This window comes from Anabrus simplex, chromosome 1, assembly GCF_040414725.1.
Source record: "Anabrus simplex isolate iqAnaSimp1 chromosome 1, ASM4041472v1, whole genome shotgun sequence".
Lineage (NCBI taxonomy): Eukaryota > Metazoa > Arthropoda > Insecta > Orthoptera > Tettigoniidae > Anabrus > Anabrus simplex.
This window is the reverse complement of record NC_090265.1, coordinates 633836198-633848542: the sequence shown is the minus strand read 5'-3', so window position 1 is coordinate 633848542 and position 12345 is coordinate 633836198. Positions and strand designations below refer to the sequence as shown.

Sequence of the window (12345 nt, the reverse complement as noted above, 5' to 3'; positions counted from 1 at the left end):
ACGTCCTCTAGCCATCTTGTAGTCCTGTAGTGTAGAGCCAGCAACTATGTACAACATAGCCGGCAACACGCTGCTTTGGCTGAGTGGCATCATTCTCTCGTTGTGCTTCGTCCACAACAGTGTGAGTTGTGTTTCGCTTGCTAGTGAAAAGAGATTTTTGTCTTCATAAGCATTCTATATGTGAGTGACGTACTGTGTTAATACTTTTATTGAACTTACATCTATCAACATGCCACAACGTGGTTGCAAGAACAATCCAGATACATTCTGCTATGTATGTGGAAGTTTTGTGCCGATGAGACAGTGGCACAATATAACTGAGTTTGTGCGAAAGGCCTACTATGCCTACTTTGGCTTGAAACTTGGAGACCAAGACAAGCCGTGGGCACAACATAAGGCTTGTAGAACCTGTATAGAGCAGTTATGGCAATGGGTGAACGGTAAGCGAACTGCGTTGCCATTCAGTATTCCAGTGGTGTGGCAAGAACCCCCAGACCACAGTACTCACTGCTACTTCTGTTCTGTGAATGTAAAGGGATTTAACAGCAGCAACAAAGGTAACATTGTGTATCCAAGCAATATTTGATCTGCAATTTTACCCATTCCTCATGGCACTGATACACCAGTACCACAGCATGCAGAACATTTACAGGATTGTCCCTCTTCTGAACCTGATGCAGAAATGGTGGGCAGTAACTCTGACTGTGATTTCTCGCCTGAATGTGTTAAAAAAGAACTGAGACTGTTCAAGCAAAGTGCATTATATGGCTTCGTTCGAGATTTTGGTCTTACAAAGGAATCTGCCGAGTTACTCGGATCTAGACTTCATGTTGGCACCAGGGATGAAGTACTATCAGTACAGACATCATGAACAAGAATTTACATCCTTCTTTTCCGAAGAAGAAGCCTTGGTTTACTGCAACAACATTCTGGAGGTTATCTTAAAACTAGGAGCACCACAGTATGACCCTATTGACTGGAGACTTTTCATCGACGCCTCCAAGCATAGTTTGAAGTACGTCTTTCTTCACAATGAAAACAAACTTGCATCTATTCCTGTTGCTCATTCCATTATTATGTGAGAAACATATGGAAATATCTAAATGCTGTTGTGTAAACTGAAGTACCAGGAACACAAGTGGCAAGTGTATGGTGATTTCAAAGTGATAGGTATTCTGTTAGGTTTACGAGGAGGTTGCACTAAGCACCCCTGCTTTCTGTGTGAGTGGGACAGTTGAGCAAGATTACATCACTGGACTCAAAAAGAATGGTCACGTAGACACGAAAAACATAAAACAAGACACTCTTGTTCACAGTAGCAAAATACTGTAACCTCCGCCTCATATCAAACTAGGGCTTATGAAGTAATTCATTAAGGCCCTAAACAATGAAGGTGAATGCTTTCAGAACCCGTGTCATCGATTCCCAGGCATCAGTAATTCCAAAATCAAGGAGGGTATTTTCACAGGTCCAGATATCAGAAAACTTCTTTCTGATGCTAATTTTGAAGGTGTTATGTGTGCTGCAGAGCGATCGGTATGGACAGCATTCTGGAATGTGATAAAAAACTTTCTTGGAAACACAAAGGATTCAGACTACAAACAAATAGTGGATAGATTGCTTGTTTCTTTCCAAGATTTAGACTGCAAAATGAGCTTGAAAGTGCACATGTTACATTCACATCTGGACTATTTCCCTGAGAACCTAGGAATGCTGAGCGAAGAGCAAGGAGAAAGATTCCATCAGGATCTACAGGAAATGGAATGCAGATATCAAGGGAAATTGGAAAAAAAAAAAAAAAACATGCTGGCAGATCACTGCTGCTTACTAAAGAGAGAAGGCCTAACTACTCCTCACACACGAAAAGCAAGGTGAAGACGTTTCTTATACTAAGTTAGGACATTATAAAATTGAAACTGTAGACTTACCATTCTCAGTACGTTATGAGGCTTAATGCATGGTAAATTTTGGTCCATTTGGCTGTGTTATTTTATAGATCTCTTAACACAATATACTACATATCTGTATATTGTGATGTTCATAAGTATACCAGTGTAAGATAGAAGTGTTCAGATGGGTGAAAATAATAATAATAAGCATTCTTTACATGTGATAATAGTAATCTTGCATGTGCGTGTGCTATATATTTATCAAATTTTCATTTTTAATTTGCACAAAAAATCTGATGTGATAGGGGAAAACTGACTTCAGTTCCGGAATCAGCATGCCTGAAATATAAAAGTCACTATGTAAACTTCATGCAATGATCGTAAAGTTTGAATTCGCAGTTCATTGTTATCTGACATTTTGTATGAATACACAGTGCGACTTCTTGCTAATTCAGGAGACACATAGGGGTCCCAGTGATTTGGAAGCCAAAAATAGTTGAAACCAAGCTAGTTATCAATAGACCAAATGTGCAATACGGCAGTGCAATTTTTGCCAATTACAGATTTTCAAATTCTGCCAGCTGATCTGACTTCAGAAAACAACAGTAAAATCATTATTCTCAAAATCCAGTCATGCACAGTTGAATCCATATATACAAACCTTGATGCGCAGAGTTTTGTTTTCAGAAACCAGTCAACTTTCAATTACAGGCTAAAAGGCTTGTTATGGGTGACTTCGGCAGCCACAGTCCACCCTGGGGATACAGGAAAACACAAAAATGGAGAAAACCTTGAGGGCTGGATCGAACAGATGGGAACAAAGCTAATACAGTACATAACCCAAAGATGTCTCTTTCCTTCAGCAATGGAAGATGAGTATAATCCAAATTATGCTTTTGTAAGTGAAAAAGTTGCTCACCAGGTAAAAAAGGATGTTGCAGAGCTGCTAGCATGTACATAACATTGAACTATAATCTGTGCTATAGAAGTACCCTCATTATGAAACTTGAGACTGCAGAGTATAAAGGATAATTTAATTTCAAAAAAATACAGAGTGAGAAGTTCATGCTTCATCTTGAACAAGAAGTTCAGGAAATTCATCCTGTTCAAGGGAACTATGACTGTTTAGTTGAAGCATGAATGTGTTTCATGCAAGCACATTCCTAGGGGCTGCACAATGTCTACATTCTGGGTTTGGATAAAGATTTGAAGGTGCTTTTGGTCAAATATGAAAAACTTTTTGAGTTGTCAGCATCTGAAGTGTACCTGGAAGATCCCTTCTCTGAAGAAACAATTCAGACTGGTGAATATCTGATGCATACTTTATCAACCTCCAGAAGAGAAAAATGCTGCAGTCAAGTGTCTCAGCTAGATACGAAGAATAACAGCCATAAGGCTTGGAAACTCTTGAAACATTTCAGGAATGATGGTGATGATGATGATGATTGTTGTTTAAAGGGGCCTAACAGCTAGGTCATTGGCCCCAAAGGAATGACCCAGCAAGTGTTCCTCCTGGTGTGTTCAAAGTAACTCCCGACCAAATAGCTTACCACCTACTGTTGAATGGAAAAACCAAGAATGGAACTGAAAATTGTAAACTTCAAATATGTTCCAAAGAGAAAGACTGCCTTGGTATCCCTTTCAGTATTGCAGAATTTGAGATTGTCATCCGGACAATGAAGAGTAATAAAGCTACTGGCTTAGATGATCTGTGAACAGAACAGGCAAAAATGTTTGGGCCTTGTACTAAGGAGTGAATTCTAAATTTAATGAATGCTTGTATAAGACAGCAGATACCAAAGATATAGTGCAAAGCAAAAATTGTAGCGTGACTGAAACCTGGAGAAGAACCTTCAGATCCAAGAAACTTCCATCCAATGCGACTTCTTTGCCATCTCTACAAATTACTTGAGAGAATTATTCTCAGTTGAATATCACATTCTGTTGACCAAACATCACAGTCAAGTTTCATCCAGGAAAATAGTGCTGTGGCCAAATACCCAACCTAATGCAATTCATCGAAGATGGCTATGAAACAGGGCATTTATTGACCTTATTGCAGTCTATGACATAGTTAGCCATAGGAAGACGATTAGAAATATATACACCATCACAAAAGATCAGTGCATAATGCACAAATCTGGTGTTTACTGCAGAACAGACAATTCTTTGTCACTTTGGACAACAGGAGGAGCCGTTGGAGAACTTAAGAGGAATGGTCTCCGTCAGGCAGCGTGCTGGCTTTGTTATTGTATAACATCCATAGAAACCAGCCTATCAGACTTGATACAAATGTGTTTATTTGTGCAGATGATACAGCCACTGCTATTCAAGCCAAAACCTTTGAGGACGTAGAAAGGAAATTGTCAGCAGCACTTGAAGATCGACCTGTATATTATGATACAAGGCATCTGAAGCTTAACTCTGGAAAAACTCAAGTCTGTGCACTCTGCATAAGAAAGAGAGTTGCGTAGAGAAAGCAGAGCATATACTGGAGAGTAATCAAAGCATAATCTGTTCCACTATAGTACTCCAAAATACCCGGGAGTAAAGAGAGACTACACCCTCTCATTCAAAACCCATTGCGAAAACACATAAGTATGTGCCTGGAATATCAACATCTGGAAACTTATTTGTACTATGTGGGGAAGTACAGCCAAGCGTTCTCCATACATCTGCTCTTGCTTTGTATTTCTCCGCTGCTGAATATTCTGCACCAGTCTGGTGAAATTCCGCTCACATAAGACAAGTTGATATTGCTCTAAATGAAACAGGACGTATTATTACAGGCTGCTTGAGACCAACTCCTGTGGCCAGGTGGTTTGGGTCACACAGTTGTCAGCTTGCATTTGGGAGATAGTAGGTTCGAACCCCACTGTTGGCAGCCCTGTGGATGGTTTTCTGCAGTTTCCCATTTTCACACCAGGTAAATGCTGGGACTGTACCTTAATTAAGGCCATGACCACTTCCTTTTTACTCCTAGCCCTTTCGTATCCCATTGTCGGCAAAAAACCTATCTGTGTTGGTGCAACGTAAAGCAGGTTGTAAAGAAAGAAAAAGAACTGATCCCTATAAATAAACGTTGCTATCTGATGGGCATAGTACCTCCCAATGTTAGACGAAAAATGCCAACAGACGTTGAGATGAAGAGGCAGGAAAATTATCTTTGTCACCCCATATTTGCAGAAGAACCTCAACCCTCGAGACTGAGATCGAAAAAGAGCTTCTTGTGGACGACACAGCCAATTCCACCATATCCTGGAGTTCACCAAGTAGAACTGTGGCACATTTCTATACATGAGAATGACTGAAGGAATGTCAAAGAGGAACCTGATGCTGTCTGTAACTTAACATATACAACATGGAAGGCACTGAACAGATTCAGACAGGTGTTTCTCATTGTAAAACCAATCTTAAAAAGTGGGACTATATAACCACAGATGAGCTTTGTGTTTGTGAAAAACTGCAGGATCCAGAACATCATTTGATTTTCATTTTGATTTTCAGAGAGCTAGAGGAAGTCTGCACACTGGATGATTTGTTAGCAGGAACAAACAATGCTATGCAGACTGCTAAATTCTGGACTTTGCAACACATTTAATTGTACATTGTTATTGTATCTACCCCTTTCATTCTGTTTCATATATTTTATTATCTAGTTTATGATATTACTTTAATTTCATATCGTCGGCTGTAACTCGATCTGAGTATATATAACTTCTTCCTGCATACATTGACCAGTTCAACTCAGTTTATGGATGTGTTTACGATGACTAAACAGACCAAAACTGGCATAAAACATACGTTCACACAAATCACACTGAATGGATGGAGGAGGGCGGGGTTGTAATTGACAGAGTTTTCTTGCTTGTCGCTTGGCCTCTTGATGTCTGCGGTGTTCTCTTTCAAACAAGATGACAGCAGTGGATGTAGTGTTCCGCCACAGTGAGTGGTCCACAGCACATTCTTCCCATGTCTGTATATTTATACCAGTTATCTTCATGATGCGTTTCATCTGGTCCTTAAAAAGCTTAAGAGGGGCTCATTGAGGTCTACTGCTGGAGGAAAGTTCACCATAAAGAATTTGGCAGGGAAGCATGGTATCACCCATGCGGTGAACGTGGCCTAACCATGGCCTAACCATCTCAGCTGATGAGCTATGATTGTTGCCTCAGTGCTATTTAGCTGCACTTTGTTGAGAACTGCCATGTTGCTCACATAGTCCTTTCACTTAATATTCAAGATGAATCTCATTTCCTGTTGGTGGAAACGCTCAAGATTTTTGATGTCACGGTAATAGTGTGTCCAAGTTTCACAGCCATACAGCAGCGTGGAAATGACAACAGCTTTGGGTGGTATGAATAAACATGAGTATTTAGTATATACTCAACATTTCTGAGTATATACTGCACTTCCTAAGAATAAAGTTCATGAGAATGTACTCACTAACTGAGTGTATACTCATGTCATGAAGGTTGTGTAGTATAAACTCACAATTGTAACAGTCTGAGAGTAGATTCTCATATGTGGTATGAATAAAAGGGAGTACATTCTCAGATTGATGAGTATAATCTCCATCTGTTTTGGGTAGGGCTGCTATGTGTCTCAAGTATGAGCATTTACTGATTTATAGCTCTTAAAATTATTAGTTAAATGGCTGAGTTTATTAATAACATGAGAACTGTTTCCAGGAGGAACATGGGCATGTGAATTCTAAGAATCTTACGTCTATATTATTCTTCCAAATTGAATTTATTTGGGCAACGAAAACAAGAAGTGCTATTTAGAATATAGTTAAATAAACTCATTTTAAAGACTATTAGGTCACCCTGGATTTCAATGTGGCATAGAGGACTTTGTATCCAACAAAAACTGAGTAAACTTATTGTTGAGGTTATGTACGGTACTTTGCGACTAAAGCTGCAGTCTGAAATGCATTTCCTCAAAATAATACAAAACTTGCTGTTACCAAACCAGAGCGGCAGAAAGTATAATTTATCCAGCAGCAACGACTGCTCTTGACTGCACTCATATTAGGCCTACATATTAGGGTGGTGAGTCCGTAAACAAGAAAGGTAATAAATGTGTTTTCCTTCTGGACCTTTATGATCCAGAATGCCAGGCAAATGTTTCATTTGGAACATTCAGTACATAGACCGTACATAAGATACAGATCTTTTTTTACTCTCACTTTCACATTAGGCCTATTTATCTACCGGGTGAGTTCACTATGGGGTTTGGGTCACATATTAGTGAAATCCTGGATTCAGTCTATAGGGGTTCAATCCCAACTGTCGGCATCTCAGAAGATGATTTTCTGTGGCTTATTTTCTCACTTGGCAAATTCTGGGGCTATACCTTGATTAAGACCACTTTCCTATCTCATGTTCACCATAAGACCTACTGTGTCGGTGCAACGTAAAACAAATAACAATAAATATAATTTATTTATTCCTTCGTTCCTCCTGCACATTACTTGTAATTTGGTTTGAGTTAGGCCTAATTCCAAAGCCTCAGACATTTCCTTCTGAGATTTATTAAAATTATGATGACTATAGCCTACAAAGAAGGAAGGTACCGGTAATTAAAGTATTAACATGAATGTGTGGTTAAAGTCACACATTTGTTTCACTCTAATTTTCGTGTTATTTATCATTTGAGTCATTGTGCACGTTTCTACATTCTGCCCAGATATGGCTTGTATTTTGGTTTAAATTATTTCAAAGCTTCTGTTATTATGCTAATGAGGAAATACTATGAAACTGTTAATGTACCGTAAGCTACATGCTTTAAAATTACATTTTTATCACATTCTCATTTTCGTATTATTTATTTTTCAAGTTATCGCACACGTTTGTACCTTCTACAGTACCGGTACATTGCTTACAATTTGTTTTAAATGTACCCTGGAGCGTCGGACCTTAAGAACAGAAGAGAATATTCCCGCAAAATGTTATTGGTGGAATATTTGCCATTGATATGAGTAAAATACAACTTGATGTGCATGCAGACGGTTCGGAAATCAAATCTCGTTATGTATGATGACAATCTTACGCAGCATGAGTACCTACTCAATTTCAAATGATCCACATGGCGGTGCGCTTGAGTACGTACTACATCGAAGGAGAACCTTCTTATTCTTACCAAATAGAGTACATACTACTTGGGCTGAGAATATACTCCTACTAAGTGCTCATACTCATGAGTATATACTTTGAGTAAGAACTCAGGTTTTATTCATACTAACCCATGAGTGTGGTATGCAGTTTTAGGTTGTTATTCATGGAGACTCTGTGCATTAACCGTCTGAATGCTGCATGAGCAGCCCCAATTCTTTTATCAACAGGAATTTCATATCATGGATACATAAAATATAAAAAAAATAAACTACAAATATTGATAATTTTTAGAAAAGTAGAACAGTCATGACTAGCTTTAGAGTGTATATACATGTACTACAGATTATCTTTGTTTTTGTACTAACTGTGCTGGTAAGGAATCTGCATGAATTACAGTATATTGACAGTGCTAGTTTACTCCCTTATTACTTGCTACTTTAGTTTGCAGTTCTGAAAATTGAAAAGTTTTGTGGGAATAACAAATATATAACTTGGAAATGAACCATTGGTGGAGGAGAACTGTTAAATGCTTTGTGACAGTTGTCTGTCAGTGCACCCTTCTATTGCTAACTACCATTGCCTGAGTAGGAAAAGGCTAGGAAAACAACAGGTAGGGAATCTGCCACATGGGCGACTGCCCTAAATGCAGATCAGTATTGATTGATTGATTGATTGATTGGTTGGTTGATTGACAGAAATACTGTTGAGATAGGAGTATTTTAATATGTGTATAGTACAGTATATATGAAGCTTTCATTTGCAAAAGTTTGTACATCCAGTAAAAAATTGTTTATACGAAATAATATGAACCATTAAAATCCACTGTTTTGGAGTAGATATATTCAGTTGTCAAGATTTTTAATATTAAATTAATGTGAAGATTTTTTTCAGCTACTATTTCAGTTTTTAATTAAATCCCCATAGCATTTCTTCTAAGTGTGTATACATCAGCTCTTTCTTTAATTTTTTTTATAGAATCCCATTTTGGAAGATGTTCTTCTGACAAGGGAACTGTCCATACTGTCATATTGAAATCAACAATGAAATTTGGTAGAGAGGATGAGGGGTCCATAAGAAAGCAATGTACAAAAATTCAATGGCCATTTCGATCTGTAAGGTCCTGAAATTGATATGGAAATGTCTAATAGAATTGCACGCGTTAGCATATAGCTCGACGTGGTCAGCCCTGGTGACCAGCTGAAGCGACTGGAGTACCTTGAGCTTTCTGCGCTCGCCAGTTGACATATGTTCCTTTGAAAGAGCAGTCAGAAATCCAGCTAATGTTCTAGAGTATGCTTTACGTTATTTCTGTGAAAAGTGTTTCTTCTCCTTGCATGAAATAACTTCGGAAGAAAGGGAGATGGGTCGACATGTGATTGAACTACTGTAATTGAAAATCATCCCATGGGTGCTAGCATCGTCTTGGAGTCACGTCTGGAAAGAAATAATGACAGTGAAAGCAATAGTGGAAGCAGCGACACGTCATCTGCATTATCTGAACGAGAAGGTAGCACACCATTGCCAGGAACAAGATGTGTTGCGGATCCGATTTTGAGCCCCGAGTCTGATTCCCGCCAATCCAGTGAAGAGACATCACAGTCACCTAGCAAATCTACTCGTTCAAGCTATGCTTCCAGTCCACAGAAGAAAGTGAAACAAACTGTAGATCTTGCATACAAGAGAAAAGCTGTGAATTTATGGTTAAATAAGGGGGGGGTAAGAAGCAACTTTTATTAACCACTGTTCGCAACAGTTGTCACAAGGTGACGTCACTATGACAACTGTACAAGTGGAAGAACCTATTAGAATCTACATCAGTAAGCCCTAATGAACACAGGAACTTGATGCATACAAAATTATTTTCTCGCTTTACAGAAGCAAGAAGACTGAAGTGGAATGTATGCGATGAAGAGCTGCAACTGTGGGCCGTGGAAATTTCAAGAGAGATTTCAATGGTGCGAACTAATTTCAGCATATGTGCTAGTTGGTTGAGGTGTTTTAAGAAAAAGTGCAGAATAAAAAGTAGAAAAATTACAAAATTTGTATCCCCTATATGTATCTGCAAGAAGACGAAAAAGGTAAAGTTGCAAAGAAATTTGTGGAAGCATCTACAGAACGATTTTTAGACTACACCCCTTCTTCAATATACAGTACTGATAAGAGTGGTTTTGTGCGTGAAATGAAAGTGAAAAGGACTCTATTGTTTGCTGGTGAGAAACACAGAAACAGTTGCTCAGTCAGCTAGCGCACTCACCCATTCACAATTATGCCTACAATTAGTATGGCCAGTACTATTTTCCCGAAATTATTCATTGTACTGCAGGAGGCAACTGGAACTTTTGGTCTGAGAGTTTCCAAAGAAATGTTTCATGCCAGAAATAGAATTGTAACAGCCATAAAATCAGGGAAAATGGGGAAAAAGGAATTAAAGTATTGGTTTAAAGAATCCTTCCCATTTGCGGAAGAGAAGTGTTTGCTACTGCTAGATTCCTAGACTACTTATAGTGATAAGAGCTGTCTTGAAGAAATTCCTCCAGGCAACATTATAGAAATTCTCCAGATTCCTTCCGGCACTACAGGGAAAATGCAGCACTTGGACAAGTTTTTCTTCCGGCAGTGGAAGGCTTTGTATCATCGCTTAACAGACATTGTGCTGATTTGTGAAGACTTTCAGTTTGATGGTTATCAGGGAAACATCATACTGAAAATGCAATCCCTCATTCATTTTCAATTTTCTTCCCCATGGTTCAAGAACATGATTAAATATTCATGGTTCGCAACCAATTATATAACGGAGAGGCCTCCTGAGTTCGAAGTGCCTGTGAAATATTGCCTTCAAACAAGTAAAGAAAACTGTGAAGAACAATGTGGCCTCAAAGTGCATATCCGTTGTGCATGGTGCCAAAAATATTTGTGTTTTAATCATGTGATTAACGCACCTCATTTATGTTTCACATTTGTTCTGTAATAATAAAGTGACCTTGGTGCGTGGCAGCCTTCCAGTTCGTTCTCTCTCTCTCTCTCTCTCCAGCACAACTGCAACTTCACTCCACTGTGTGCCGTGCAAGCCAACAAGAAGCAAGGGTTGTCCAGTAAGCTGCGTTGTTCCATGGATTTTGTATCAAGATTTTGAAACCTTCCAGTTCAAAATGGCAGCTAAATTTTTGTACATCGCTATTTTATGGGTCTCGCCATGGTCTCTGCGAAATTTCATTGTCGATTTCGATATGACAGTATGTCTGCGAGATCTGCAGACATTTTCTTGCCTCACTTATAAGCATCTTCAAAAATTCAGTATCCCAATTGTAATTTGTTTCCCTTTCCCCAGCTACATTTTTCCATATGTAGTTATTCACAAAATGATCTGTTTAGTCACAGAAACTTTAAATATTGGAAGGTTAATGGCTATACATAAAATAATTTGACCTTTCTTGAGGTCATTTCATAAGGTCTGCAGACCTTGCATTGGAGCTATACCCTTTTCATTCTTGCTCATATATGGTAATTCTTACCATATAGTGTTTTATACCCCACCTCATAGATTAATAATCTTATCCTTGTAACTACCGGTACTATTTGTTTACATTTATGCTTTCTCTGTCATATTCTGATAACTAGCGAGTTGTTTTGTTTATAGCTTCTTTCTTATGTTTTCAGGTATAAACTAGTTTTAGCAGAGGTTATTGAAGAAAAGCTGAAGCCAATTCGAGAAGAAACAGTAAGACTGATGGCAGATCCTGTATACTTAAAGACTGTACTAGAAAAAGGATCAGAAAAAGCTTCTCTTATAGCTGAAGAAACATTATTAGATGTAAAAAACAGAGTTGGCCTTATTGCGTTATGATAGTGCAAAGTATTGTCTAGAAAAATGTACATAGCATTAACATCAATTAAATTATTTATACAGTGAGTATGTATCACGTTTGTCAGAATGATGAAGATGGTGGTGTTGGTGAATGTTGTTTTAATAGATAATATGATAGGTTTATCAGCTCTGTATTACAGAATATGTTCTTGTGAAATACAATATTATTCAGATTAATATGTAAGCAAGTTCTTAATTTGGGATTTCATTTTATTCACAGAAGGCTTACTATTTTAAAATATTGGAAAATTAATAAAAACTGGTTTGTTAAGTATAAACAGCACCCCATCAAATTACATTTTGTTCGCCAAGTATTCCTTGGCCTGTCAAGTGAAAGTGGGACTCAATCACTCCTCTTGAGTCCAAGGCTTGCTTAAATGATTCTGACAGTGCTCTATAAATTTCTATGAAGCAGGATGTTAGCCTTACTTACACATAGCCTCAGTGAGAATTACTCCTCTAGCAGTTTAGA

The 12345-nt window shown here is 38.3% G+C and overlaps 1 protein-coding gene across 2 annotated transcripts in view; it reads left to right on the top strand.

The window, feature by feature from the left end:
* TrpRS-m (Tryptophanyl-tRNA synthetase, mitochondrial) overlaps positions 1-12052 on the top strand; it is a 37901-nt gene extending 25849 nt beyond the window's left edge. For both annotated transcript variants that reach the window (XM_068225106.1, XM_067135731.2), the window contains one exon: positions 11666-12052. In XM_068225106.1, the coding sequence (XP_068081207.1) occupies positions 11666-11852 (187 nt within the window). In that variant the 3' untranslated portion in view covers positions 11853-12052. The remainder of the gene's footprint in view (positions 1-11665) is intronic.
* Positions 12053-12345: the final 293 nt, after the last annotated feature.